Consider the following 14,739-nt stretch of genomic DNA (forward strand, 5'->3'; position numbering starts at 1 on the left):
ACCTTTGATTAACGATTCCGTTCGTGCTCGTTTCAGATGGATATGATGGGTCAAAGCGTGTACGAATACAGCCATCCGTGCGATCACGAAGAATTGCGGGAATGCCTGTCCTCGAAACCTGTACTCGAGAACAGCGAAAAACGTGCTTGCAGTTTTTTCTTACGGCTTAAGTGTACGTTGACCAGCAAAGGAAGGAAGGTCAATCTGAAAAGCGCTTCCTACAAGGTAGAAACTTTTTCAACGTGGTTCGTCAGCCACGGGAATAAATAAAGGAAGAGAAAAACAACAATGTTCCGGTTAATTATTATGCAATGCTTTTTTTTCTTTTTTTTTTTTCTTTTTTTTGTCCACGACAGGTGATTCATTGTACCGGTAGATTAACGTATATCCGCGATCCGATATTGAATTCGTCGGAGGACGACGACACGAAAAATAAAAAGGACGAGGAGGGGAACGAACGGGACACCGGAGCATCGTTGGTTCTCTTGGGATGTCCCATACCGCACCCTAGCAACATTGAGATACCGTTGGGACGTCACACTTTCCTCTCCAAGCATAGCCTCAGCATGAAGTTCACGTACGCCGACGAAAAGTGAGTACATTTCACGCAGATCGTGAAAGTTGTGCGTAAAATGAGATAAATGTTGGGGGAAAAAAAAAAAAAAAAAAAAATAATGTTTTCCGTTATCCATACGTTAGATTGGCCGAATATCTGGGTTGGAACAGCGAGGAGTTAGTGGGACAATCCGTTTTCGAGTTCTATCACGCCCTCGACAATTTGGCTCTGGATAAATCTTTTAAATCACGTGAGTAAAAGCCAATTGACGGTCATTTGAATAAACGCGAACGTTCACGGCTCGTTCGCTATTTTAGTTAGCGAGCGAGCTAATGTTTCATTCGCGTGTGCGTGTAAACGCTTTACTGACTGTTGATTCAAAAGCTTTTTTTTTTTTTTTTTTTTTTTTTAACGATTTAAAAACTAATAAGGGAAATTTTTTTCTGAGCTCATTAGGATCGTAAAATCTTGAAACACGTGACCTCGTTTCGAGCGGAATCACTTCTGATCCCTTCTCATCTGATACGTGAGAGATGGTATCGATCGACGTAGCTGCGACGAAAGAAAAAAAGAAAGATGAGTTGTAGGCGTTTAGACGAGAGGAATTGTACGATCTTTATGTCGGGTGAACGACATTATAAAAGATTTCAAGAGCAGCAATTTATTAACAAGAATTTTATGAGCAAATATTTTTTTTATCGCTTCCGTTATTTTTCTTTCTTTCTTTCTTTCTTTCTTCCTTTTTTTTTTTTTTTTAATTAAATAGTTACAAATTTTCTTTATAGATCCATGCCAAGTTTTTATACCGTCTCATGCCACAGATACGTGGTCCATTTCGTGATCGAATGTAATCTCTCTTTCCATCTCTCGATTTACGAGAAGGGACCAGCGCCACGCGCGTTCCATTCCTCCTGCGGATCGCGATAAGGGAAGCTTCGAAGAACCTTCTCCGTCCGCACGCATCATCCTCGATAAGCTGGCTCGGAACGAACGATATAAAAATTCACGGTAGAATAATCTCGTTTTATTCCACTAAAACGAATAGCGAAAACTTTGATAAGAGAAAACTTTCGCTAGCGATTCAGAGGATATCGATAATGATGCGTGTCGCGTTTTCAACGATAATTCGATTCCACAATTGCCCCGCCCCGATTAAAATTTCACGATTAAAATTTCACCCGATTACGCGCGAGAGATTGGTAATTCCTGTGCGAATCTTTCGTCATCCACGTTGCGTGCGCAGTATCGATACGACGACTATAAAACCCCTCGAAATCCCGTCGAGCGTTAAGAATCTTTGGCCGCGTTGAATCTGATTCAAATCTGTTTCGCGCTGTTTCAGTGTTCAGCAAGGGTCAATGCGAGACGGTCGCCTACAGATTTCTCGGGAAACGTGGAGGATACGCTTGGGTCGTGACACAAGCCACTCTAATTCACTGTTCCAAGCAGCAAAAACCATTGTCCGTCGTGTGTGTAAATTACATTCTAAGGTAGGATCAATCTATCTTTAATCACGTTTCACGTCCCCCTGCATGAGCGTGTGTTACGGAGTATCTTCCATTTCCTGCTTATTTCTGTGCATGCTATATAATTATTCTACGCATGATTAATTTTTTGCATCTTTTGATCTTTAAAACACGAGAGAGTTTCAGTGAATTCGAGACTATACTTTTAAAGGTGGAGGGATAAAACTTAAATTTTACGATCTGTCCCTCGATCGAGAAAAAAAAAAACCAGCTCGATATCTTTCTTCTCAAATATCCCCCTCCCTTCGTATAACATAACAAAACAAATATCGCGTATATTTCCTTAGCGAAAGGAAGGCTTCGAAAACGCCTTTAGTTTATTTATCCCCTCCATCAGATTACACGACACCTATTTTTCGTTCACCGAACTCTTTTTAGCTAAACTAAACGATTACCGCCGCTAATCACGCAAGGTAAGTGCTCTTCATGTTTTTTTTTTACGCTTGCATGCAGATCCCTCTTATCGATTAGAATCCAATGCCCGTTTCTCTCTCTTCTCTCTCTCTCTTTCTCTCTTTCTCTCCTTTTCCCTCCCTTCGGAAGATACTTCTGACTAGCACCGCCTTTTCCGCGTTTTACGAGGCGGATTTATCTTGCCAAAGTCGGCAAGATTCTACCCCATCGAATCTACCCTCCATTTCTCGTTTTAGCTCCTTGTGCTATGGGGCACAACTGACGCAACATTTAGCAATACGAGTATCTCCGGAACTTGCGTCAGGTCTTCAGACATCTGAAACGCGTGTGTCGCGTTTAAACGCACATGCTACGTGTCTAGAGCGAATTCTAGTAGCGCAGCAAATTACATGTTTTTCCGCGAAACGTAGAAGAGCGATATTAGCTAGTCAACGATAATAATTATGACGCAATGTGTGCCTGTGAGCTAGCAATGAACTTGTCCGTGTACGTAGGGCGAGGACGTCTCCTCGATTGGAACAATTGTCCAAGAAAAAATTACTTGTGGAATTTCATTAATTTTCACGCATATATATATTTATATATTTTTTTATCACATTACAAAGAATACTTAGTATATAGCTGTTGATATATCTCGATCATTTTGGCTATTAATTTCATTAGAAATTTCATTAGAAATTCTCTCAACGTAGATACACTTTTATAAAGAATTTAATTTACATCTTACGTTCATCGTTCTGTGAAAAATAGCAATAGTATTCGCACGCTTATGAATAATTTATTTACATTTAAGAAGATGTTAATGCACCCAATCCGAGAATCGCGAAGCGTGTTGATTACATTCAAACGGTAAAAGTTAAACGGTAAAAACAATTTTGATCAATTATCATCAATCGGTAATACGAAGTAAAAAGAGTAGGAGTACTATTAAACTCTATTCAACCGGTCAAACAAACAGGCGCGCCGCGGTATTCAGTCATCGGGAAACAAATAAAACTGTTACCGTTTCTTCCATCCCGTCTTCATTCCCGCGGTAATTTCGAGTCGATGCCATCCCCTCCTCTCGGCCCCCCACTTCTTGCGTAACACGCGTCCAAAAGGGTCCAACCCTCGGAAAGAGTAAGCAAGATGATCGTCGAGCAAGCGGAATCTCTTGCCCCACATAAAAAAAAAAAAAAAAAAGATCCCCGACATCCCTCTTTGTCCCTTGTCCCTAAAGGAGTTTAGGGATCCTCCTTTAGTTTAGTCGATCCGAGGGTTGCTAGATTTCGTATTTCCTCTTTCGAATTTTCCTTTTGGATCCTTTTCTTTTTTTTTTTTTTTTTCTTTTCTCTTCCCCCTCTTCTTCCTCCGTCACTGAATCTTCCGGATTTAGTTTATTGCTCCCTTACGGGGATCGATTTCGGTTTATCGTCGTGGGGAAAATTCGAAATCGATGCGGTTATAAGGTTATATCCCGAGGAAGGGAAACGAGCGAAGATAAACGGTATAAGGGTTCTCCCTCCTCTTCTCCCCCCCCCCCCTCGTTTCGAGCCGAACAAGATAACTCGACGACGGTTTATTGCATAGATGGTCGTTGCGGCCAAAACGTTGTGTACGAATCGGAACGTGCCAAATTTTTTTCACGCGCCAATACGCGTTTCGCAACGCTGAGCTATCGTAATTATGAAACGTGCGGTGTACGAGTGTCAGGCCCGAGGCTTGACATTTTTTTTTCTTTTTCTTTAACCGAAACGAAAGGACGACCAGCTCTCTTTTTTCTACGCTTCGCTTCGAGAAGTGAGAGTTTCGCTTCGTTTCGTTGGAATGAAAAGAAAGAAAGAAAGAAAGAAAGAAAGAAAGTGTGGGTTTTGAGGAAAGGGCTCGTGAAATTTTCGAATACCGTCCTTGGGAATAAAAGAGGGGAGGGAGGGCTGTAACCGTGCAACGCTTTCCGCTATCTTGCATCGATTTTCGCGAGGTACAAGGTCGACTCTTTTGGCCAATCCAAAAGATGAAAGTGGTGTCTAAAGTCGGATTTCGATTTCTCGTGCCTTCCTCGTGGATGGCTCGTTTATCCTCGGAGGCTCGGTTGAAAAGGCGAGCTGTTCGGTATAAGATAATTCGGAGGAAAAATATGGCAGGTAGAATACTGAGGAAATAATTCTTATAAAGGGAAGAGGAAAAATGTCAAGCTGAATCGAGCTTTAAATTTTCCATTTATTTCAGAGGCGTTAACAACTAGAGAGATATCAATAATATCTGCGCCGCATCTTTGTGTCGATTTCAAACAATGCATAGGCCCAAAGTAAATGTAAGAGAAATATGATGCTTATTTATATATTAATTTACAAGCTTTTCTCATCTCCCTTTCTCCAAAATCTTTGATCTTCTCCGACTTTTCGTATTTACTTTCAGCCTCTTCGAATTTTGTTCATTGCCCTCCGAGCAATGTCCTTCCACATCCTTTCTCCATTATATCCGAAACTTTTAACCTCCAATAATCGTAAAACGGGGGGGGGGGGGAGGAGAAGGGACAGGAAGGGGGAAGAGAGAGAATAGATCAGGTAGTAATTCGTTGTTCACAAAATTGTTCACGAATAATAATAGGAGAGCAGGAGAATGGAGAATTCAGAGGCTGAGAGGGCCGTATATTCCGGGGAGTGTAAGTCGAGAGGAGAAGGGAGAAGAAAGAAAGAAAGGAAGGAAGAAAGAAAAAAGGATGGATTGTTTCCGTGACGAGAGAGTGAAAGCGAAGGGCAAGAGGCAGAGAGCTGGACGCGTCTCGCGGCGCTTGCGCGACTTGCGTATTCCCGCGGCTCTTCCACCGTTTTAACCGTCGCGCTCCCTCCTCCCCCTCCTTCTCCTCCGCGGTCGTCGATACTGCTCTTGTTCGCCCAGTGTCAGTTGGCGCGACCCCGAACGAAAGTGAGAGCGATTCATCGAATGGGAGAAAGTCGGGCGGCGCGCAAACTCGGTCGCCGCGGCTCTCCCTTCGCCATCCAGGAGGGACAATCCCAACAATCCTACGACGAACGCGACTTCCAATTCCGTGAGAACGAGCTAGTTATCTCCGGTCGAGAGCGAGGTGCGGGAGAAGACGCGCTCTCACCGTGTAAACCGACCAACTAATTCTCGAATCGAATCTTCTGAATAAGTTACGAAGGGACAAGGGAGGGTGGGGGTTATTGTGCATCGTTGATACACGGATTCGACGGATCGATGCATCCTCGAGGCAGCCTATCGCGCAGCCGATGCTTCTCAATGAAAAGCAGTGACGAATGGTTCTCGGGAGGAGAGACTGAACGAGCGAGCGACCGTTGAGCGGGAAGTCGCTTTTTGCTCGAAGAAGACGTTTGAATAAAAACCGGAAGTGTCTCGATATTCGCACATTTCTTAACGGATATTCTTAAGTGACCGTGAAGAAAATTTTTTTAATTTAAAATTATAATAGAATAGTAAGTTTTAGGATTTTGGATGTTTCGGGATTGAGAGATAGAGGATGGTGCGAGGATCGATTGTAAATGAATTAGAGATCCGTTTTTTGAGAAATTTCCAAACAGATATCTCGCCTCTTTGTCTCGATTCGTGCGAATGAACGAGTTTTTAACTTGAAATTTCTCTGAAGAGTGTGTTTATTATGTTGGCGGAAATCCGCTTGTTTATCGGTGTTGATAAATCGTACAATGCGTTTCATTGACGAGACGGGAAATTGACGGAATCTAGAACGTGTTTAGAAAGGGAAACAGAGTTGGAAGTAATCCTGTTTCGAAGAGGGACGTAATGTGCGTATTGGCGCGCGGATACACGAGGTCGGGTGGTGGTCACACGATAGCAAGACCAGATTCTTCTTCGAGCCTAACGTGGCTAACGTTACCGCGCGATCTTAATGGATATTCAAGTTTCTTGACTGGTCTGTACAAACCCTGTGGGAAGCGAGACTTCCTGTGCCCGGAAGCTCGTCGGAAAGAATAGGATCTTAGCACATCCTGACGCGTGGGCAAACGTTGAGTCGAGTAGTGGATAATATAATTCTCCATTTTGCGAAACATTTCAATCGATCTGTTCGTTCGAAACTTTTTCATAATCTTAAATCGGTAAAGAAATTTTTCGAAAGCGTATACGATCTCGTATCGTATATTCGAATTCTTTCAGCGTGCGTATACTTTAGTCTCTCTGATAATAGTCTCCCGCTTTTATCAACGAGATAAAATTGACGCAAGCAAGGTCTGATGAAAACAAGAGTTTAACTCGTTATAACTTAACCCTTTCAACGTTGAGTATTCTTATACGTGCCATGTGCTTGTTGTTTTTCAACCAGACGTTTCTCAGTCGATAAAAAAGAATTTTTGTTTCCAAGAAAATTAACTTGCGAGAAATTAAGAAAAGAGCGACTATTCATGGTGCTTTGATCTCGATTCAAATCCGATTTAATGGTTCGACTCTCGATAGCGCTTGTTAAATCGCTTTTTTTTTCTTATTTTTCGATTCTTTCTTTCTCTCTCTCTCTCTCTCGTGCGCCTCGATCAAAGGGAACACGCGCATCGCGCACAGGGCGGCCTCTATCCGTTTGCTTCTCATCTCGTCCCTTATATCATCGATGGTTCCAAAACTTCTAAAGAGGAAACTAACAACACGCACTTGTTATGCAACATTTTGTAAGATAACGTTTACACGGCAAATCAGCGGCGTAGATGTACGCGTATCGATCATATTTTCGTCACGTGTTCGCAGCAACCGAATTGGCCAATCCTCTTTTGTTTCCCTATTCTTCGCCCAATTTTCGCTATGAAATGGAAAGCGTGCATCAGTGACGATCAGCATCAGTTTTATTAATCGTCAATTGCAAAAAAAAAAAAAAAATGCACACATTCGATTACCCTTCTCTTCCAAAAAATATTAATGAAAATTTTTCACGTATCTCGTACTCTTCTTTATACCGATTACAGTGCACCTGTGTTTGCTCTCCGTAATTCACGCTTAATCATCCTTTCTTCGTATCCATGGTGTAAAAAAAAAAAAAAGCGATAAAGTGTGAAAAGATAAATTTTATTGAAAAAANTGAAAAAAGAGAAAAAAAAAAAAAAGAAATTTTAACCCAAAAGATGTTCGAGTTTTCGCGGGCACGGAGGAGGCGAGATTCTCGTAGCGCGTCACGCGAGCGACCTTGACTGTCAGCCGGCTCGATTGCATAAGGATCGTTTTCAGTGACAATAGGAGTGGCTGGCCCCCAGACGCGAAACTCTTCGCGATAGATCCGATCCGTATCGATCGATCGACCTATTACTAAATTGAAGGGGACGCCATTTTTTTTTTTTTTCACGTTCAATCATCCAAATTGGAGAGAAATTACGTCGTTCGTTCCTCTTAACGGATTTCCGTTCGGTCGAGGAGCGATGTCGGTTACGATCGCTTTACCATCCGAGCCGGGATCGAGATTGAAGAGCGAGAGAAAAACAAAAAAAAAAAAAAAAGAAAAGAAAAAAAAATTCATCGACTCTCTCTCGACCGCAAATTGATGATTCGTCGATTCGTTCGAGAGGTTGTAATATATCCTGCCGAGTCACGTAAATTTCCATCAATTTCTTATCTAAGAAAGACCTTGCCGCCGCGATTCACGATCCGTGCACGTTATTGGTCAACGATGGTCACACATAATCGTGTTCGCGCACGATGTATCCGATATCTCGATTCGTTACGAGTCGGTAATAATGAATTCCTCTGGTTGATTTTAAACGGATTCAAGTGTCTATTCCAGGAATTTGTTGTTGCGTCGAACGATCTGTCGTTCGATAACAACCGATGGAAAAGAAAAAGAAAGAAAAGAGAGAAGAAAGATAAACGAATTTAAATTTTAACTGGGTATAATTGGCGAGAGAAATTCGGTATAATTCCGTATTTAAAAAAACAAAAAGAGAAAGAGAGAGAGAGAGAGAAAAAGAGCGACCCATTTCTATCTAGACCATATGACTCGTCTCCTCGTTCCCCCTTTTCAACCGCAGTTTAAGTAAGCTGCACAATTGCCGGTAGCTTATATAACCAACGTTAGAGCTTAAACGAATACGGTAAACACGACACAGCTCGTCTCGCTCGGTGATAGAGAACTATTCAAATAAATCTATTCGTAGACTAAGCTAACAATGTATGTATATTAGAAACAACGTAGTCGGACTAGAATCTTTCGTATACAGAGATGGAGGAGATGGTCTCGAACGATAGAACGATATAAAAGAGGCAGAGAGAGAGAGAGAGAGAGAGAGAGAGGCGAGCGCTATCTCGCGAAAACCGATGACGCGAGCGATCAGCGAGAGCGAGTTCGCTAGCTCGGATTAGCTAGCGCCTCGTGACACACATTTTAGTATTGGCGAACGAGTGACTGATTTCGCGCGTGCCATCCAGAGGAAGGGATATATTCGTGCGCAGTATTAACGGTTGGATCGCGGCAACAACGGCACGGCGAAATCGAATGATCCTTTGATTGTTGGAGAGGAGGGGAAGGAGAAGGGGAAGCGGCCGATTCAAGTTTTCAATACAAAAAGTTGATTCGCCTGTCAGTGATTTCGAGTCGGGTGCGTCGTCGTGATTGTCAGTTCTGCCTTCCTTAGTGTTCTATCTATAATTTATCGTAAACACACAATTTTCAATTTTTTCTTTCCATTTAATTTTAACTCGGATGACAAAGAGATAGTGAGAAAATATTCTTCGAATTTATTTAACGAAAATTGAGAAAAAAAAAAGGGGAGAGAGAGAGAGAAAAAAATATTACCAGATCAGGATATTTTCACTAAGGAAGGCAGAGTTGTCATTCGTTTAACAATAGATTGCGTCGCTTTACGAGAAATTGGTCACGGTTTAGCGCACGTGCTCGCGTATCGTTTCGAGTTTTTCCCGTCTCGATCTCGAAATTTGAACAAGTGATCGTCGCAGTGGGAAGAGACGAAATAAATGTCTAATTAACGGGGGATAACGATTTTTAACAGAGGAGGAAGAGAGAATTTCAACGAGTGAACGAGAAGAAGGATTAAGAAGAGATGCGAGAAGGCGATTCGATTGATACGTGGATCGAGAGCAAGGCCAAAGTGCACCGAAATAGTTGACGGTAGCTTACAAAGGGCTATTAATATTTAATTCGATTCGTGACTCGAATTTTCTCACAGGGACAAAGTTAAACGCGTTAATAGCGCGTCGATTGGAAAATCGTAATCGTCGACGATTTAAGTTAGAACGATGGAAGATTCCTTGATCTAGGTCGTTGTATCTGATGTTTCGTAACTGTTGTGTACTTATGTTACCAAATTTTACGATTACGAGGCAACGATATGAAGTTAAAAAAAAGTTTAGATAGACTCGTCTTCTTTCGAAGATCCATTTTTTTTTCTTTTTTATATATATATATATATATATATATATTTATATATAGATTAATATCTTTTACAAGGAGGACGAAAATGAGATCTCCAAAGCTTTGATTACATTCCACATCGAATTATAAAACGTTGAAGCTAGATGGGTTTCGATAGGAACCAGGTTACACGCTTAAGGTTCAACACGATTTACGTTATCGTTCGGTTTCCAACACATTGCGCAATACGCATCACTGGCACCGGTTAATATTTTTAACTTTAACGCCGACAGTCCGTCGAGCTTCTTCTAATTTTATAGCCGCATGAAATTTAATAATTTACGATCAACAACCTCGATGATGGAAAAAAGAAAGAAAAACCCTCGCTTTTATTTAACGACTCGAGATGTCGTTCCGATAATATCAGGAATCCTCCTGATCTAGGAAAAAATCGAACAACGTCAATTCGCCAATTTCTTTCGTTCCGATCAATAACCGTTCAAATCTAAATAAATTGTTATCAGATCCGTTAGATTTATCAAATTGTGGACGCCTTTGAATCGAATTGAAATTTTTGAATGGGAGCACGAAAGGAAAGAAATGGAATCGTTGAATCGTTATTTACCAAAATTATCGTCAATGTGAAACGATATAATTAATTGAATGATCGAAGTTTCCAGTGAATCCATCCTGAATTAATAAGTCTCATCCTGAATTAATAACAATCGGAGCGATTAAACGGCAAATATAGATGGATCGGTATTCAGTCGGACATCGGCGATTGGAATCGCGTGTCGGCCACGAGGGCCACGAGCGTGCGCGCAAGTTCGACGTCCTCGATTAAGCGTTCTACGCGGGCTGGGTATTTTTAAATTCACTGCGATCGCCGCGATATACGAGACACCCCGTGCATGCTTGAATAAAGTTTCATTTTCTCGCGGCAGACAAATGAACGCCGTTTAATTTATAAATATATTAAATGGAATCTCGTCAATCTCCTCTTGAAAACTTATTAAACTCTTATTCGGATTCGAATTTTTCTCTATCGCGATAAAAAAGAAGAGAAGAGTTTTTTAAATAAAGGCTTATCACGATGCGCGTAAAGATAAATACGAAATACGTGGTAAACATTGACGCAGGCTATGGTCGAAATGCCTTTGACGAGCACTTGGATAAATACCGAGTTCTCGATACTTGGTGTAGATCGATACGATATATATATATATCCTACCATCGACTTCGTAAAGGGCCATAAAACGGGACACGAGACCCCTATCTCGTTCCCTAGCCTGGATTAGCCTCGCTTTAGGGGAAGCTAATTTTCCTCTCGTCGTTTTTCTCTCCCAGAGAAATCGAGGGTGTAACTCGCGCGTAGAAGCAACGGAAATAAAAGATAACGAATTATCCAGGATGTAGAAAATGGTGGTATGAAAAATGTAGAGAAAAGTAAAAAAAAAAAAAAAAACGGGGTCGAGGAAGTTGGAGAAGTGACACACCTTCGTGACGAGAAACCTCTCGAACCTACGCAAAAGCTGCCGCGAAAACGTAGCAAGAGGAGGACTAGAGTATTTTCGTTTCCACCGAAAAACATCTTATTCCCTTCCCTCCTCCTCTTCCTCCTCCTTCTCTCTCCGTCTCTTGTTTGTTTGTCTAGGTTACTCCACTCGCCACCCACGTGTTTGTCACAGTTCCTCCCTTCTTCCTTCGTGGCCGATCCATTTTGTTTTTTCTTCTCGTTCACGCATTTTCCTCCAGTTTTATTTTTTTTTTTTTACCGTTTTCCTCCTCGTCTCCTCGATTGCACGATTGAGTAAGAAGAAATCCGGACCAATGGGGAGGCGAGGCGAGTCACAGTTTATCGAAATACGCGGCGTTTCCTTCCTCTTTCTCTCTCACCGTCGCGATCCTACATCGTATATTTCGTAACGAGGTAAGGTTTATCTTCGCTTGGGTAGATAATCTGTCGCGCGCGGTATTACACCGCGTGTCACACGTCGCGCCTCGCCGCGATGCCCAGCCACGCTGCTGCGGCAAAAAACACTCTTTTTTTGCGACAGTCGTTCTCGGCCGCTCGTCTCTCTACCAACCGTGTTTACCACCGTGTTTCACGCCGTCCATTCGATCCCATCGCGTATTCGATTTTGATAATCGAACGAAAGCGCAAAAGTGTGTATAGATATATGTATAATCATGTATATGAGTTGACTAAGAATTTAGGTAAGAATCAAAAGATCGAGATTGGTGAATTAGAAATTTTTCGAAAAGAATACATTTCGAGGTATATATATTCGCGATCGAGATCAGGAATTGATATGAACTTTTTCGAAAGAGGCACGTGATGTCGGATTCGAATCTTTTTCGTTTTCTTCCGTTGAAATTGAATCGGTTTACTCGATTAGTGGAAAGAAACGGAGATTCGCACGGGAAAGTCACGCGATCGGCCCGTTTGAATAAAATTGCACGATGAAACAGGTAGGCAATCGGTAATATCGTGACGCGAATTTCATTATTATTCGCGCGTCAATAAGTCCGTTGCGTTCGTTTTCTCATTACTTACAATCTTTTTCTTTTTCACGATTTAAATGTCGTCGCTAACGCGACCTTCTTTTTTTTTCTTCTTCTTTTTTTGTACATCTAACAAGAAACATGCGTGATAATTATTCAAATGCAATTCAAATCTATGTGCAATTATAATCCGAATTCCGTACGTATTTCGTTATTTATTAGTGAGCGTAATGAGAGTGAAAACGAGAGAATAACGTTAAAGTTGTCTACAAATTGTCTCTTGAATTGTCTGTGGTTGATCTAACGGATATAGATTCGGCATTGAGTGTATCGAAAAGGGCTACTTTACATCCACATTTATATCTACACGTTTCTTAATAATCCTCTCGAAAAGAAAATTTTAAAATATTTCAACTCCGATTCCCTTCGATACGTAGCTACATATTTTTCATTCGGTTACACATTTGTAACCGTTTATCGAAAACACAGAAGATAGCCTATGTATTACTCATGTTGGACAGGTAATTTACACAGGTTGTTAAAAAAAAGAAAAACTGTATGCAAAATAAGCGATCCTCGTATTATTATTATTATTCATATTCGTATTCGTCGTTGTTCAATAGTTCATAAAAACCGATCGGCGTGATCGCTCGTCGTCTGCCAGTTATCGGTCAGATATCGCGAGCATCGTCGTACGATTGTGTCACGCAACAGAGAGAGAGCGAGCGAGCGAGCGAGCGAGAGAGAGAGAGAGAGAGAGCGCGACGAACAAGAGGTGAGGGAACGATCGAAAGACGAGCACGGCGGCGAAATCGCGGATCGAATATGGGTGAATGGAGAGAGAGTGTGGCTGGTCGCGGCGACGCACACGGGCGCCGCGGCAAGCGCAGAGCGCGCGATCCTCGAGCGAGCGAGCGAGCGAGCGAGCGAACGAAGCCAGTGCGAGTGCAACGTTTCTCCCGCTAGTGTCAGTGCCAGTGCCAATCGTGCGCCATTCCTACCGTTTGCCGGAAGACGAGAGCGTTCAGAGATCGCGTGCCTCTCCCCCCTCTCTTTTTTTTCCTCGTTCCACTCGTCTTCACACGCGTTTCGCGAACGGAACGATGATCGTTTGACGGTCGAGGACTACTGGATTCGAGGAAGGGACTAATATATCGAGCGAATATTTATATATATATATATATGTATATATAGATATCGGTCGAACCTGTTTTTCCTGAACAAAAGGGAACGTTGTTGGGACGATGGATATTTAGGAAACGTCAAACGTTAAACTAGATCGGCTGGATATTTATTCATCGGCGAAACGGTTAAGGTTAAAAACTATATAATATACGCTTATTATAGTCTTTTCTCTCGATTGTTGGTGGATAGACGTTTGCGTGAATAGACGCGGAGTTGGGACGCGGAGACGAGACGAAACGCGAGAGAGAGAATGACGCGAGTCCACGGATCGTACGATCGATCAATTTTCAACAGGGAGGGTAGCTCTGGTAGGCAACAAGCAGCAGCGTGGCTTGTATCGTTACATAACTTCGACGCACTCGGTTATTCGAACGGCAAAACCACTGACAAACACACATACACACGGGGCGAGGGGGGAGGGGGGAGGGACGTGTAATTTTCTTCCCATGCTCGCGAAACCGGACACTACCACACCACTAGTTTCTTTTCCACTTCGTAACGTCCACTCCCCTCCCCTTTCTCCCTCCCTTCTCCCCACTCCGCTACGTAAACAAGTTCGCGTTTCCTTCTTTAATCGCCCTACCGATTTTCGACCGTGGACGTCAAGAAGAGAGGCTCGGTTTCTTGTATCTCGGCCAAAAAAGTCTCTCTCTCTCTCTCTCTCTCGGCATCGTCGTGTGCTCGAGAAACGTCATTCTCGCGCGGGGTACAGGAAGTTGTCGCGTTGTTTGTTTCCGTTTCAAGGGCAGCCCCTCGTCCCGCCCGTGTCGTGAGCTAGGAAGGATCGATTCGAGAGGAGGAAACGCGAGGTTTTTCGTTCGGCGATCGTGTTTCGAACCGTGTGCCAAGCGGAGACGACGAGAAGACGTACGATGGCGGCCTCCCTTTTTCTCAGGGCAAGGAGGAGGCCCCCGACGAACGAGGCAAAGGCCGCCCAAGAAGAACGCGTGTCGACTGTGATTCGTGCCAAAATCGTTGGCAAACTCGCTCTCCGTTCTCCGCTCCCCTCCCTCCTCTCTTCTCTCGTCCGTGCTCTTTCGAGGCTCTCCCTCTCGTCATCGTCGCCGTGGATAATCGTGAAGAAAAAGGAAAAAGGAGGAGCAGAGGAGGTGGAGGAGGAGACGATGATCGCGAGACGTGGGCGGGAAATTTTGAGGGAGGAGGACGGAAGAATAGGCGGAAGAATGGGAAAACAAGAAGCAGGGGGGGGGTTACCAGATGGGCAGATCGGT

At 42.9% G+C, this 14,739-nt stretch overlaps 1 protein-coding gene across 2 annotated transcripts in view; it reads left to right on the forward strand.

The window, feature by feature from the left end:
• LOC122715128 (protein similar) overlaps positions 1 to 14,739 on the forward strand; it is a 31,187-nt gene that overhangs the window by 6,972 nt on the left and 9,476 nt on the right. For both annotated transcript variants that reach the window (XM_043937054.1, XM_043937053.1), the window contains exons 4-7: positions 37 to 225; positions 357 to 592; positions 700 to 806; positions 1,899 to 2,046. In XM_043937054.1, the coding sequence (XP_043792989.1) occupies positions 37 to 225; positions 357 to 592; positions 700 to 806; positions 1,899 to 2,046 (680 nt within the window). The remainder of the gene's footprint in view (positions 1 to 36; positions 226 to 356; positions 593 to 699; positions 807 to 1,898; positions 2,047 to 14,739) is intronic.

Source organism: Apis laboriosa, unplaced genomic scaffold (assembly GCF_014066325.1).
Source record: "Apis laboriosa isolate Shangri-la unplaced genomic scaffold, ASM1406632v1 scaffold34_cov151, whole genome shotgun sequence".
Lineage (NCBI taxonomy): Eukaryota > Metazoa > Arthropoda > Insecta > Hymenoptera > Apidae > Apis > Apis laboriosa.